This window comes from Giraffa tippelskirchi, chromosome 10 (genome assembly GCF_054371585.1).
Source record: "Giraffa tippelskirchi isolate mGirTip1 chromosome 10, T2T-mGirTip1v1.2.pri, whole genome shotgun sequence".
Classification (NCBI taxonomy): Eukaryota; Metazoa; Chordata; class Mammalia; order Artiodactyla; family Giraffidae; genus Giraffa; species Giraffa tippelskirchi.
The window spans coordinates 130756147-130770249 of record NC_137284.1 but is presented as its reverse complement, the minus strand read 5'-3'; the positions used below and the strand labels follow the sequence as shown (position 1 = coordinate 130770249).

Below are 14103 nucleotides of genomic sequence, written 5' to 3'. Positions count from 1 at the left end.
CGTGAAGACCCTGCGTGGAGCGAGGGCGCCCCCAGGGTCACAAACCAGGATGCCCGCGGTGGGGGAGACGCGAGCCCCCGGTGGTGCCGGGGCCAGGCACGCGGTGGCCTTGGGGAGGTAGAAACCGATCACTCACCAAAGAGAAAGATTCCGAGCCCTGCTTTGTGCCGGGACTAGAGCTGCTTTATATATATATATATACTGGAGGGATGTTCCTCGGCCCCGTCAGTCCTTTAAGATATCCTGCTTGCAGCTTTCTGAGTTACAGACCTAGGGAACACGGTTTCATGGCCCCACCCCCAGCTTCCCACTCCGGAATGCCACTGTGACTTTTATCTCCCCTACTTTGCAATTTTATATTAAAGTTAGCTTTATTTGTGTGCTTATTTGCAGTGCGATTAAAAAATAAATCAGCCAATAATCATATTCTAGATTTGTCTGAAATCTCCTTTTGTGTTGTCCATCCCTTGGATCAGCGGTTCTCTGGTCCGAGAGGAAGTGAAGAGTTGATTTAAACTCAAGCACCATCAGGCAGAGTAGACACTCTTTCCTGGGCCCTGGCACAGGCTTGTTTATGGAGCCTCTACACGGTATGCACCTTTGCAAAAACTGAAAGTGGTGTGTCAAGTTCTTTTTCTACTTTGTCAATTCCAGTTTGCCTTTTTTTTTTCCTTTTGTTAAAATAATTATTTGTTTGTCTATTCAGCTGCATCGGGTCTTAGTTGCATCATGCAAGATCTTCTGTTGCTGCCCATGGACTCTCCAGTTATAGCACCTGGGCTCAGTAGTTGAGGCATGTGGGCTTAGTTGCTTCCTGGCCTGTGGGATCTTCTTTCTCCCACCAGGGAATGGAACTCCTGCATTGTTGCAAGGCAGATTCCTAACCATTGGACCACTAGGAAAGTCCCTGGTTTGCCTTTTAACACAACCTCCTTTCTGTCATCCAACTGGTAACACCTCTTTTGGGTATGATTGACAGAAAGAAAACTTTAAACGCTGAAGTTTGTTGTTAAGGGTATTTTCTTAAAATGCCAAGGAAGCAAAATTAATTGTAACTTCGGAAGGAGATTTTGGTAGGGAGGTAGAAAAAAATTCATTAAAAGGGGTTATATTAGTACAAGGTCAGGACTCAATTTCAGAAAGTCAAAAATTAAAACACAGAAATGCCAGGGTAGCAGCAGATTGTATGGGGGGGGGCTTTTGTTAAGCCCCCCTCCCCAACCCCCACATACACACCCAGAGCTGGGTAATAATTTTTTTAAACATATGTCAAAGTTGCTATATTGAAGAAGCTTACTTATAGTCATTTATTCAAACTCCACAGTTTGGTTACATTGGGTGATTGCTAGGTGTGTTCTTTCATATCATTAGGACAGTCTATCAGAAATGTGTTTAATTTTAGAAATGCATAACAGCTTCTAAAGGGATGAAATCTGCTTTAATCAAATTGGGGTTTTTGAAAAGCTTTTGTGAAAGGTTAATTCGCACATCTACAGAAGAAATTGTCCTCTGGGGAACTCAAGGCTGGATGTGGGAGAGCTGGCCCCCAAGGATACGGAAAGTCCTCAAGGTTGTGAAAAAATAATTTAGCAAATGGGATTCTTCAAGTGTATTTTAGCATTTCCATGTCTATAACCAGAAAGCAAATCATTGAGCAGGACAGTTGTTTTAAAATACAGTTGTCTGAAAAACATTTGGGAAAAGTTTATAGCTTAACTTTTTAACAAGGTGATGGATAGCTTTTCATATGCAAAGCAGTTTTATTTTGAAATCTCTTTTCAATCTCAAAGCCTCCCAACAATAAAGTGGGCTTTGATTTAGTCCCATTTTACAGAAAAACAATTCAAGGCAAAGAGGAACTGCCACCATCCATTCTGGTTAACAAGGAGTCCACTAGCTGTGTGGCCCTCCCCATGCTGGCACTCCCGGGCTAGGAGGCCAAAGCAGGATGCCAAACTGGCATCATTTATTTCAGCCCTGAAAATGTCGGGGACACATCGGTAGGAGTACTTACAAAGAAGAAGTTTCTTAGAGGGGAGGAAAGTTTCTCAATTTCAATGGCTAATTGAAGAAACTAGTTATAAAAGGATAGAAAGAAACAAAAAGGAGGAAAGAGGATTATTATTTACTCTTTTGGGGGCAGCAATGGGGTGGGGGCGCTTAGTGGAGGCAGAATTCACTGCATACTTGAAAAAGTAGATGTTTTCTTCTCTTAAGTTCCTGCCTATACAGGTTTAACTAAAAGCTCTAGAAATTAAAATAACTGTAAACTGCTAAGGGGTTGGACTGAATGTTAAAGAATGTGGCCAAATTTGCACACAGGTTTTGCAGAGAAAGGAGAGGCTGGAATAACAGTCAGATGCAGAAAGGCAGAGATGGGAGGAAAAAGGCCTTTCCTCTTTCCAATTTCCAATGACAACCACCTCGGCAATTGGGCAAGAGGGGAGCATGCCACTGCTCACCTGCAGACGGACTAGACCTGCCAGGTGGAAGCACTGGGCGGAGGCATAGACCATCCCAAAGAGCACCTGCACCAATGCGCTCTTGTGCTAAAATAAGGGGACATTGGGATCCCACAAATCTTGTCCTTAGGTTTTCCCTTGCCCCGTGTTGCACAGGGAATCATTAAGAAAATGCCTCCAGCAGGGCTCCAGAACTTGGGTGAACTCCAGCAACGGTGAGGGACAGGGAGGCCTGGCATGCTGCAGTCCATGGGGTCACCAAGAGTCATACATGACTTAGAGACTGAACAGCAACAACAATCCCCAGTGGTAAAGAATCCACCTTCCAATGAAGGAGACGCTGGAGGCAGGGGTTCGATCCCTGGGTCAGGAAGATCCCCTGGAAAAAGGAATGACTACCCACTCCAGTATTCTTGCCTGGAGAATCTGATGGACAGAGGAGCCTGGTGGGCTGCAGTCCATGGGCTCCCAAGGAGTTGGATACCACTGAGCCACTGAACACACACAGCTGAGTTCAAATGCAGAAAGAAAATAACCTAATCCAGAAGGTAAGACAGCAATTACATATATTTTGTAGCTACTGTATTTTACATTTGAATCTTACATTTATGTTGGTCAGTTGGAGCCAGGTTGACCGTGGGGCCTTCACTTATCTAGGGTAATGATAAATTGGAATTTCCTATTAATATTAATATTAAAGGGTAATGAATTTGCTTTACGAATAAAAGGTCCACGTTAGCCAAATAAGAGAGGAACAGGTCCTTTGAAAAGTGAGGGACCCCAATTACTATCACGTCCACTGCCTTTTGAACACAGCATATGCTCTCAATTTTTAGAACTCTTTTGCCATCAATGAGAAATCTAAATCAGCATCACTAAAGCCAATCTCTATTTCTCTCCCGTTTTTTTTTTTTTTCTCCCTCTCTGCCTTTCCTTTCAACACTGTTGTGAAACTTCAGTTACTCTCCCGCGTGAGCAAAAAGCTCAGGGAATCAGCGACTGTGCCAACACCGGGAACATATCCAGGCCCATGGTGCGAAAAACGGAATATGTGCTGTCGAATTCTTATTTTTGTCCTTTAGGTTTACATCGACGCCCTTGTATTATGTAAATTTCTGAGAAGCTGTGAATCACAGGGTTAGACAGAAGAGGGTCCCCCCTCCACCCCCGCCTCCACTTGCAGGAGGAACCCGACCCCATTCAGCCTTTGAATGGTTCACAGCCTTGGTTCTTCCTCCCGCTTTTTACCCGGGCCCAGCTTGCCTCCTCGCCCTCCACCTCGCGGGTCTGCAGAGAATCAGAGCCGCCCACCCGGCCCAGGAGCCGCGGCTGGCCGCGTTCCGGACGTCAGCCGGACGTCAGCCGGCCTTCGAGGTCACCGCGGTTCGCGGAATGCTGTTTCTCTGCGGCCAAGGCCCTCATGGACGCGGGCGACTTAGCTTCGCGGGGTTTCCGGCACCCTCTTCCTCTGTGAGACCGAGGGGAAACTCTGAGGGCAGCAGCCCCACTATTCGTGAAATTCAAAGGCTCAACTGAACTTAAAGAAGAGACGGTGGGAAGAGAAAAGGAAAAATGACTTCCAAATTACTTCAAACTAAGAAGGCAATGATTTAACCTAACATGGTAAAAGTTGTCAGATTCCTTAATGACCGACCAAGCCTCATCTTGGGATCTTCCCGGCGTGGGTGTTACAGCTCAACTCTTGGAAAAGGGTCAACAGCTGTGGGATCTGGTCCGAGAGAGGCCTTAGGGAGGGAGGTGGCAGGGATCGCAGAAGAGCGTCCGCCCCCACTGAGAAAAAGGGGCCGGCCAGTGGCTGAGCGATTCCTCAGCTTCAGGACCGGAGAAGCCACCTGCCGGTGGCCGCAGGGGCATTGTGCTCTGTGGACCGCCGTCCCATCTCCTCCTTTGAAGAGGGGAGGAAAAAAGAGGGGCTTGACAGGGAGAGTTCAGGACCCGGAATAAAAGGACAAATTGGAGGGTGGGGGCAAGAGGGGAAGGTAGAAGGAAATTGTCTTAAAACAGGAGAATCTAGTTGGAAAATTCCCTCGCATTCCCCAGGACCGTCAGAAGACACGATCTAATTCTAAGCTCAAGCAAAAGAGCCCGAAGGGACTCTTCGTGGGGGCGGGGGGGGGGCTACAAAAATACAGTACAGGACAATGGCCTGAAAGGTTTTAGGGGGAGAACTCTGAGGTACCCCCGCCCCACCGTCTCTATATAAAATTGGCTTAAGAAAGCGTTGTCCGGGAAACTCAGAAATGACGGGCAAAACTAATGAAAAGATGCTCTAGTTCCTTCTTGGGCGTGTCACCGCGTCAGGGCTGCTTTCTTTCACCTGACAACTAGATTCAATGACCCTTCAGTTACACTCTGAGTCATCAAAGCAAGTCTATTAGCAAATGTTCTGTTCAAAAACTTTACAAACACGATTTCTCTGCCATCTGTTAACGTGGTCTTTAAACCCGATCCAGCACCCCCTCCCCTCCTGAAACTCTTTGGAGGTTTTGGAGACACCCCCCCCCACTCTTATCGCAGCCTTGGGGGCCGGAGGGAGGGCAGCCGCTGCAGGATCCGCTGGGGTGCGCGGGGAGAGGGAGGAGCGTGATCGCGCCCGGGAGGGGCCTCGGGGCCCCTGGGGCTGGTGGTGGTCCCCGGGGCCCGAGGTCAGAGGGATCAGGTCGGCGAGCGCGCGGCGCTGGCTGACCCGGCACCTGGGAGGCCGAGCCGGGGCCGCGGAGTCGGCTGGACTGGCATCGGCACCGCGCGGCGGGCGGGGAGGGAGGGTCGAGAGGTCGGAGCGGCGCCCCAGCTCCCGGCCCCCTCCCGGAGGCCGGAGCCACCGCCCCCAAGCCTCTCCAAGGCCACCGCGCGGAGCCCGGTCGCCCTCGGTCTCGCTAATGTCATTTGAACTGTTTGGGACTCCTGAGCAAGAGCCAATGAGTGGAGAGAGTCCGGCCGGGGAGAGTGGGTCAGCTTTTGTGTTTCACTTCGGGCATCTATCATCTGGCTCAGCTCCGGCCCGTATATCAGGAGTGAGGCGGGCGCCCGAGCTCCCACGCCCGCACCGGGAGGCAGTCCCCTTCGGAGGCCGGGGCTGGGGGCGCCAAGGCCGCCGCGGTGATAGAGGCCCAGGCGCCCGAGCGCTGAAGGTCGGCGCGGGGCGCTCGGACGGCCGGAGTCCGGAGAGGTAACTGAATTTATAAACGACTCTCAGCGATTTCTTTCTCGGCCAAAGATTTTGATTTACCTCGATTGCTTCTCCGTTTTTCTAAGCTCGTTCCCTGCTCTGTGTTATTTGAATGGTCACTGTCGACTTTTATTTCGTGAGAGATAAGGAAGAAACTTGGAAAATAAAACTGCTCTAAACCTCGTGCGTAATATCAAGGAAAGAGTCACGTTGTGTGTTAGTTTTTATTTTGACCAGAAAAGCACCTTCAAAAAAATATCCCGACTGCGGCAAAACGCTAAGCGGCCAATTGCATAACTGTGCTGTCAGTGTAGGACAAGTGAGCCTACTTGAGGTATCCTTCTTCTCATTGTTCATTTGCTGGGTTTCAGTAACATCGTTGTAAATCACCAGCAAAACTTTGCTAGTTTTTTTGTTGCTTAACTTCTAGGCAGCTCCTCGAATACGTTGAAGAAATTGGTTTGCTTGTTTATAAACTTCATTTTCCATCAAGTCCAACCCTGAATCGCAGCCTGGCAGTCTGGAGGGAAAACACCTCACAGGCCTGTGGGAACGGGTGAGAAAAAGCCCAGCGTTAGTGGAAGGGCAGAAACAAAACCAGGGCAGGTGTCCTGCCAGCTCATTACCAGCTCTCACCTTTGGGCCTCTTCATTTACTCTGACAAACTGACCTAATATGCAAACGCTGTTTTGAGGGGAATAATTTCATTTGGTTTAAGGGAAACCCTAATATGAAAAAAAGAGTAACAACAAAGACCTAGGGATAAAAAAGCCATATCTCCACCCCTCCTCCCTCAAAAGAAAGGAGGGGTCTTCCAGTTAACTAACCTCCTATACTCCCCTGTGATACTTACTGCCTTTCAAGTGCTATATGAAATTAGCAAGAATTCCTTATTTGCTACCAAACTAACCAAAAGCAAAAGTAGAAGCCTTAAATCTGAATTCTTGGCCTGTGTATTTGTTAATGTCCTGGAAAGTTAGTTCTCACAGTATATTCCTGAACTAATCAGAGGAACACAACAGACTTTCCTTGAACTCTGCAGACCCCTCCTATTTGTGTCCTATTCCATCACCTGCCTTCATCACACACAAGAAATAACAAAAGACCAGTCAGAGCAAAGACTGAGCAGAATTGTAGAAGAATTTATGAATGTTTTTCCTCCTCTAGAAGGAAGTACCTTACCCTTGGTACTATTTATTAAATAGGAAAAAAGTGGGGATGAATCTAAATGCCTGGGAAAGTGTAAGAGATCATCATCATAATCTCTTCTCTGTTTTAGCTTTCAGTAACTAATAAGAAGCAACAAGAAAGCCGGATAGTTGCTTTTGATGAAGAGGTGAGGGTGGTAGATGTTGGAAAGCCCTGAAAACCTTAAAAATGTGACTGGGGATGAAATAGTGCACTTGGTAGGAGGATGAATACGTTATAACATTTTCCAGTCTACTTTTTATTTTTTAAATATTCAGCAGTATTTTGTGACATCAAAGAAGAAGAGGTTAAAGATTGTGGATTATTTGGTAACTGATGGCTCTATTATATTGTCTTTATTGCAGATTGCACTAATCATGACCCATAATGGCATTTCCTTGTGACAGGTACATAAAGGAAAAGCCTGTGAAAATTATGCAAGTTCTTGAAAAATATGAAGAACACAGGTTAGGAAGCATTGAGATGAAAATCAGATTCTCTAGAAAAAAGAGAACTTTAAATTACTTTTGCAAAACAGAGCTTCTTTCTTCTTTTCTCAGAAAGTCTTAAGTTAGAGTTTGTTGTCTGGTTTCTTCCTATCAAAGGTTTTTCTGCTTCCCTTACACATCTCATGCAAGATAAACCACCCATTTGAAATTCACCTTCCATAAGGATTTAAAGTGTAGTGCAAATGAATACTGCCTTTCTGTGGCTGGGAAGGGGAGGGATACTTAATCGTCAGTTCTAGTGAGAAAAGGGGGATTATAGGATTCTCCAAGAAAATCCAAAGAAACCAAGTTTCTATTTTGCCATTAACAAAACAAACAAGTCTCCTCTGCATTCTTCTAACAAACAATTTTAAAGTGTTGAACCATTTTAGAAGCCTCTAAATTTGTCAAATAAGCTCTGCTTTCACTGGTGGTGTTTTTGTTGTTGGTATTTTCCAATGTGCTTGGAAAAAACCCAACGTATTGGATAGATTTCTTAATAAAATGGAAGAATTTGCTGAATGTTGTGCATTTTATTTCAGAGAGTCCTAATAGAGATTTTTTAAAAATTAACATATAGGTTAATTTTTTTAATTGAAAATATTCAAGGAGTGTTAGAATCACAAGACCTGGATTTATAAAGCATCTTCTCAGTCTTTAGGGTAAGGAAAATCCAGTCTAGTAAAGGACGGGTATAATTGCTACTTTGCGATATTTGTGTTACTCAAATGACACTATACTTTCAGACAACACTTGTCAAAAAGGCAAATCCGCAAGAGACCAGTGAAGAGCAAACCATTGAAATATTAATCCTACCAAGCACATATACTTTAGCCAATAATTTTCCTTTATAGTTCAGTGTCCGATGAAGGAGAAATTTACCGGGGTCAAATCAAGGCTCTTTGCCGTTAAGGAGGAGGGAGTGGGGGAGGGGGAGAAGAGGGAGGGACACGCGACAAATGTAAAACAAACTGGTGGCATTCAGGCAAGGAGACAGGTAAGTTCCGGAAGCGGGTGAGTTGTACATGTCAGCTAGGCGCTCCAAAGCTTTCTAGAGTCGGGCAGTTTCCTGCTTCTTTGCTTTTTCCTTTAAACCTGGCACTGCATCGGAGGAGTGCAGTAGGAAGGGGATTTTTCGACGTTGAGAAGCGGCAGGTAGGAGAGGAAACCTGATCCGCCTCCAAAAGGCAGCAATTAAAGTCTTAACCGCGATCCATCTGTCGTGGGACCCCCACCCCCACTTTCCCTTAGCAAACCCGTCCGGCGCTCTTTGTCTGAGCAAGGGAGAAGAAGACACAGTTTCGGCGGCCCCAACAGCAAACTGAAAGACAGTTTCCAGCCTGGGCACACCCTGGGTGACTGCGCTTGGGCCGAGGACCGCTCCAAAGTGCCCCCGGAGGCGTGGTGCCTCTTCCCGGACCCCGGCCCGCGCTCTGCGCTCGCCCCATTCTGCACTTCTCTACCGCTGCATCTGTCCTCTCAGCCCGGCGCCACCTCGAGATCTGAAACCGGGCACTTGCAGGCCTAGTGGCTAAGGCCGGTCGCATCTGGACCTTCCCGCCACCTGGCCCTTCGGCTACCTTCAACTTCCAATAGGACTCACGCCTCCTCCCCCCATTTCCTTAGCAATTGGCTTTCCCCCACCCACTCCCATCTCCATCCATCCAGCTGCTCTGTTTCGCGGTTGGGCATCTCTCCGGCTCTCCCAGCCCAGACTCTCTCTCGGTTTCCACTTTCCTTGGCCCGCAAGGCAGAGGCGGGATAGATCCCCCCCCAAAAGACAGGGGGAGTGGCCGCTAGTATTTTGAGGTCAATTTCCTCCGCTTGGGGTCCAACTTTGCATTCGGTGTGTAATTGATCAGCGGCTCAACAATTCCAGGGTTTCTAGTCTACTCGCATCAAGCTTCCCACCGCCGATCCTTTCCATCGCTCCTGCTGGAAGAGGACGCCCACACCCGCTTGGCCCGATGTCTGGCACCCGCCACCACCCGTTCTACACGCAGCCATTCGGGGTAACTCACCAGGTAGATAGCCCCCTGGGCTGCTGCGGGTGGCCACTCACAAGGGCTTGCAGGCCGCGAAACCCGGGAGCTGGCATCTCTGAGCTGTTCCTCTGCCTCCCGGCGCGGGCTCCCGCCTCCCGGCGCGGGCTCCCGGTTCCCACGTCCTTCCGGCGCAGCGGCTAGTGCGTGACCGGTACTAGCACATCTGGCCGCAAGGCTAAGCTCTGCACGATCGCAGCCTGGCCAAGGGGTGCGACCAGGACCGGGCGCACCGCTGCGCCCAGAGCGCTCCTGGCCTCGCCCGCCAGAGCGGTGAGAACCCGCGCTGCGGGAGTCGCTGGCCTCGGAGTCTTCCCGGAACACTCCTTACGCTCTGCAACAACTCCCGGGGAGTTTTGGCCCAGGCGCCACACCCAGAGGGCGCTTGGAAGAGGGGCATTGCAAGACCTAGTCTCCAAGCGCTCTCTCCGAGGTGGAAGCGCGGCTAAGGCCACTCCCGGAGCGCAGGCAGGGCGCTGTGTTCATCGCCCCCATTTGCCCCCCTGCACACTCACCCTGGCTGTCGCCCGCGCTTCTTTGGGGAGGCGTGCGGACACCAGCAATCAGAAGATTGGAGGAGGGAATCAGTAGGATTGCTTCCCTTCTCTGCCCAACAGTTATTTAAAATGCTCCGAGAGAGCTCTGGCTCAGCGCAGGTACTTAAAGACTCGTTCCGGGAAAGCGCGCGCGTATATTTGTGTGTGAGGGGGGCGGGGGTGGGCTCGGTCCTAGTCGAGGTTTCTTTTGATGCAACTCCCGCTTATTCCCTGCAACTCCTCCTTGACTTTGTGGATGGAGTGTGTCTTTCTCAAGCTTTTGTCGTGGCATCGCACTTACAAAACCACAAACACAAAACAAGCCTCCGAAGGCCTTTAACTCTCAGGGGCATTTAGGGAGGCCAGTTACCTGCTGGCGTCTTCCAAATGGTCCAGAGTCGGTTCGGGCCGCGGAGACTTCGGGATTCCGGGAGCCCTCGGTCCCAGGCCCCAGAGGAAGAGAGAGACTGCGGAGGAGGAGGCGCGGCTCCCACCCGGGTCCAGCACCGGCCCGGAGGAACCACGCAGGAAAGGCTAGGATTTCGCTGCCGGAGGCTTCCTGGCCGTGGCTTTCTAGAGCCTGGCGTTTGATAAATATAGCCTGGCGTTTGCCCCTGAATTAGAGTCTGTTTCCTTATTTAGCCCTTGCACAATGATTTTAGATGATGTCATTTAGAGCTAAACGAGAAAATTGATCTCAGATTTGCTTGGCCTCTAAAGCCTGGTTAAGCAGATTGAGAATCAAAAAGACAGAGGAAAAAGCAAAGGGGGGGTGGGGGTGGAGGAGACCGAAGTGTGCGCGGGAGAGTGTGTGCGCGGAGGGGAGGGCTTGCCGCGCGGAGGAGAGCGCCCCCGCCTCTTCTGGGCGGGGGAACCTCACTCACCAATGAAAAGTAGTCACTGACTGCCGAGGGGGAAAAAAAAGTTTTCCTGTTGACTGTAGGAAGCGAATTGAGCAATTATCTAGTTTACCTTCTCCTCTTGGAAGTTAACGATTGGCGAGATCTTGGCTGCGTTATTGACACAACACTTTCTATTGATAGAAATAAGTAGTGATTGTCCCCGAGTCATTGGTGCGCCAAGAACTCTGCGATGGGCTGGCAGGAGTCCACTGGGCTGGGCAGGCTGGTGATGCTGGTGATGCTGGGGAGGAGGAGGAAGAGGCTGCTGGTGGTGATGGTGCCCGTCCCCCTCTCCGCAGGTCTGTGACAAGCAGGGAACAAGGCAACGACGGCGCAACCCGGCCCCGGCTGACGACGGACGCTGGCGACTCCGACATGGACAGTAGCTGCCACAACGCGACTGCCAAAATGTTAGCGACTGCTCCGGCCCGGGGCAACGTGATGAACACCTCCAAACCCTTGGCTTTCTCCATCGAAAGAATCATGGCACGCACCCCCGAGCCCAAAGCCCTGCCCGTCCCCCACTTCCTGCAGGGAGCCGTGCCCAAAGGGGACCCCAAGCACTCGCTGCATCTTAACTCGTCGATCCCCTGCATGATCCCCTTCGTGCCTGTGGCGTACGACACGAACCCCAAGGCGGGGATGACGGGCTCGGAGCCCCGGAAGGCGAGTCTGGAGGCTCCGGGGGCCCCGGCCTCAGCACCCGCGGCGCCCGCGTTCAGCTGCAGCGACCTGCTCAACTGCGCGCTGAGTCTCAAGAGTGACCTGGCCCGCGACGCGCTGCCGCTGCAGCAGTACAAGCTGGTAAGGCCGCGGGTGGTCAACCATTCCTCCTTCCACGCCATGGGCGCCCTGTGCTACCTGAACCGAGGTGACGGCCCGTGCCACCCGGCGGCCGGCGTCAACATCCACCCGGTGGCCTCCTACTTCCTCAGTTCCCCTTTGCACCCGCAGCCAAAAACGTATTTAGCCGAAAGGAATAAACTGGTGGTCCCGGCGGTGGAGAAGTACCCCTCGGGAGTAGCTTTCAAAGACTTGTCTCAGGCTCAGCTGCAGCACTACATGAAAGAAAGCGCCCAGCTTCTGTCGGAAAAAATAGCATTCAAAACTTCTGACTTCAGCCGAGGCTCTCCTAACACCAAGCCCAAAGTTTTCACTTGCGAAGTGTGTGGAAAGGCAAGTACTGTGTGTGTTGGGGGGAGGGGGGGCGGTAAGTCTTCCTTCCTTCCTTCTAAATTTAAGTTTATTTTGTAGCTATTTGTATACACTTGTTAGAATGTTATCACCTCTTTCCCTATCCTCTACCCGGGGGTGATCTCCGAGGGCTGTTGGGGCTAACCTGTTGTACTTGTGTTTAATTTTAAGGTCTTTAACGCGCACTATAACTTAACCCGTCACATGCCGGTGCACACAGGAGCCAGACCCTTCGTTTGCAAAGTGTGTGGAAAGGGCTTCCGGCAAGCCAGCACCCTGTGCAGACACAAGATCATTCACACCCAGGTGTGTTCGGCTGTGTCAGTTTCACCTGGTTTGTTTCCGAACGGTTTTGTTTCTGTTTTAATGGCCGGGAAACCCTTAGTCCTTACGGTTTGTTTGAAATGTGCCGGCTGGACGAGGGGAAAATGCCGGTATTGTTTGCCTTTGTTCTGCTTAAAAGCATGAGGGAGAGCATGTCGGTGTTCTGAGTTTTTCAGACTCCACTCAGTAACAAAGTACCTTCACTTCTCTGCTTGGTTCTTCTTTCCGCTTAGGAAAAACCCCATAAATGTAACCAGTGTGGCAAAGCGTTTAATAGAAGTTCTACTTTAAACACGCATACCCGAATACACGCAGGCTACAAACCGTTTGTGTGTGAATTCTGTGGCAAAGGATTTCATCAAAAAGGTATGGAACCCAGGAGGCGTTGTCTTTCGCGGTGATCTTACCGAAAGCCCTCAGTTCTGGGGGCTCTTTTAGAAGACGGGTTTTAAGTGCACCTAGTTACCGGCGCGTGCGTTGCCTTTCCAACCTCCTACCCGTAAGTGGGATTAGACAAAGGCATGGCTCGTACACAGAGAGGGTATTCTTGTTCTCGTTTTATAGAATTGGATTAATAACTATAGTATTAAAATGTGACGGGAACGACCCCATTGTCGATATTTCAAAATAACTTCGGGGAGCCAAGTGCAGGTGGGCAGCTAAGTCCTGCCCGGGGCTGTCGCATCTGTGGCCCCTCTTCTCCCGCCTCCTGGTCCTTCCATCGTCTGCTCCTCCCTTTTCAAGCTCTCTTTTCAGGTCCACGTCCCTGTCGTTTGTCTGTTGCAGGGAATTACAAAAACCACAAGCTGACCCACAGCGGGGAGAAGCAGTTCAAGTGCAATATTTGCAACAAGGCTTTCCACCAGGTGTACAACCTCACGTTCCACATGCACACCCACAACGACAAGAAGCCCTTCACCTGTCCCACGTGCGGCAAGGGCTTCTGCCGGAACTTTGACCTCAAGAAGCACGTCCGGAAGCTACACGACAGCGGCCTGGGGCTGCCGCGCCCTTCGGCTGGGGAACCAGGTGCGGACCCGTCGCCCCCTCTCCAGCCGCCGCCGCCGCCCGCGACGCTGCAGCCTCTGCCGCCGCCGCTGCCGCCCCCGGGGCCCCTGCAGCCTGGGCTTCATCCGGGCCACCCGTGATCAAGGCCAAAGTCTCTTCCCTGCCCCAGCCGGGGTCCCCACTCCCGAGGCAGCTGGCGGAATAGAGCTGGACCTCTCTACCCAAATTCGTCTGTAGAACCCAGGGCATGTTGAGCCCCACGCGTTAGCGCCAACCAGAAGCCTCTGAATCCCCCGGTCTTTTCGCCTCTTGCATGCACCTGCTACATGGTTTCCTGTATTATATGCTATATAGGCACTAACAATTATGAGAAAACTTGGGGATTTGTTTGTATTCTGATTTTTTTTTAATTTGGAAAGACTTTCATCTCGGGTGGAGAGATGGTGTTTCTTTTGTTTTTTAAAACAAATTTTCTGCTGTATTTATTGAGATCTGTATTATCCTAAGCGGGGATGCTGCAACCGTTTTAATTTTATTATTGTATATATTCCCATTGTGTTGATTCTGCAATCTTGAGATGCCTGCCGATTGTTTATTACCATTTCCTCTTTCCCTGAGGTCAAAAACCAACTCTGTGTGTATGTTATATATACACACATAGATGTGTGTGTCTGTTAAGACACATGCCGCATTCATGAGCGCACATGCACAGATGCACACATACACGTTAGATAAGGGTGGCTCATTATGGATGAATTTGAAGTTGAAA

General features: G+C 50.1%; 1 protein-coding gene across 1 annotated transcript; it reads left to right on the top strand.

Moving 5' to 3' along the window:
• The first annotated feature begins 10673 nt into the window (after positions 1 to 10673).
• Positions 10674 to 13901, top strand: FEZF1 (FEZ family zinc finger 1). Its single transcript, XM_081531736.1, has 5 exons — positions 10674 to 11612; positions 11763 to 11984; positions 12174 to 12308; positions 12560 to 12692; positions 13113 to 13901. The coding sequence occupies exons 1-5, from the start codon at positions 11184 to 11186 to the stop codon at positions 13472 to 13474; spliced, it is 1281 nt and encodes a 426-aa protein (XP_081387862.1). The 5' UTR covers positions 10674 to 11183; the 3' UTR covers positions 13475 to 13901.
• The last annotated feature ends 202 nt before the right edge of the window (positions 13902 to 14103 follow it).

What these genes read in the sequence shown, in the direction of transcription:
- FEZF1 (XM_081531736.1), top strand. Translation starts at nt 11,184, where the DNA reads ATGGACAGTAGCTGCCACAACGCGACTGCCAAAATGTTAGCGACTGCT. An exon ending in CGCTGCAGCAGTACAAGCTG is followed by an intron (nt 11,613 to 11,762) that starts GTAAGGCCGCGG and finishes TTGCACCCGCAG; the next exon opens with CCAAAAACGTATTTAGCCGA. An exon ending in ACAAGATCATTCACACCCAG is followed by an intron (nt 12,309 to 12,559) that starts GTGTGTTCGGCT and finishes CTTTCCGCTTAG; the next exon opens with GAAAAACCCCATAAATGTAA.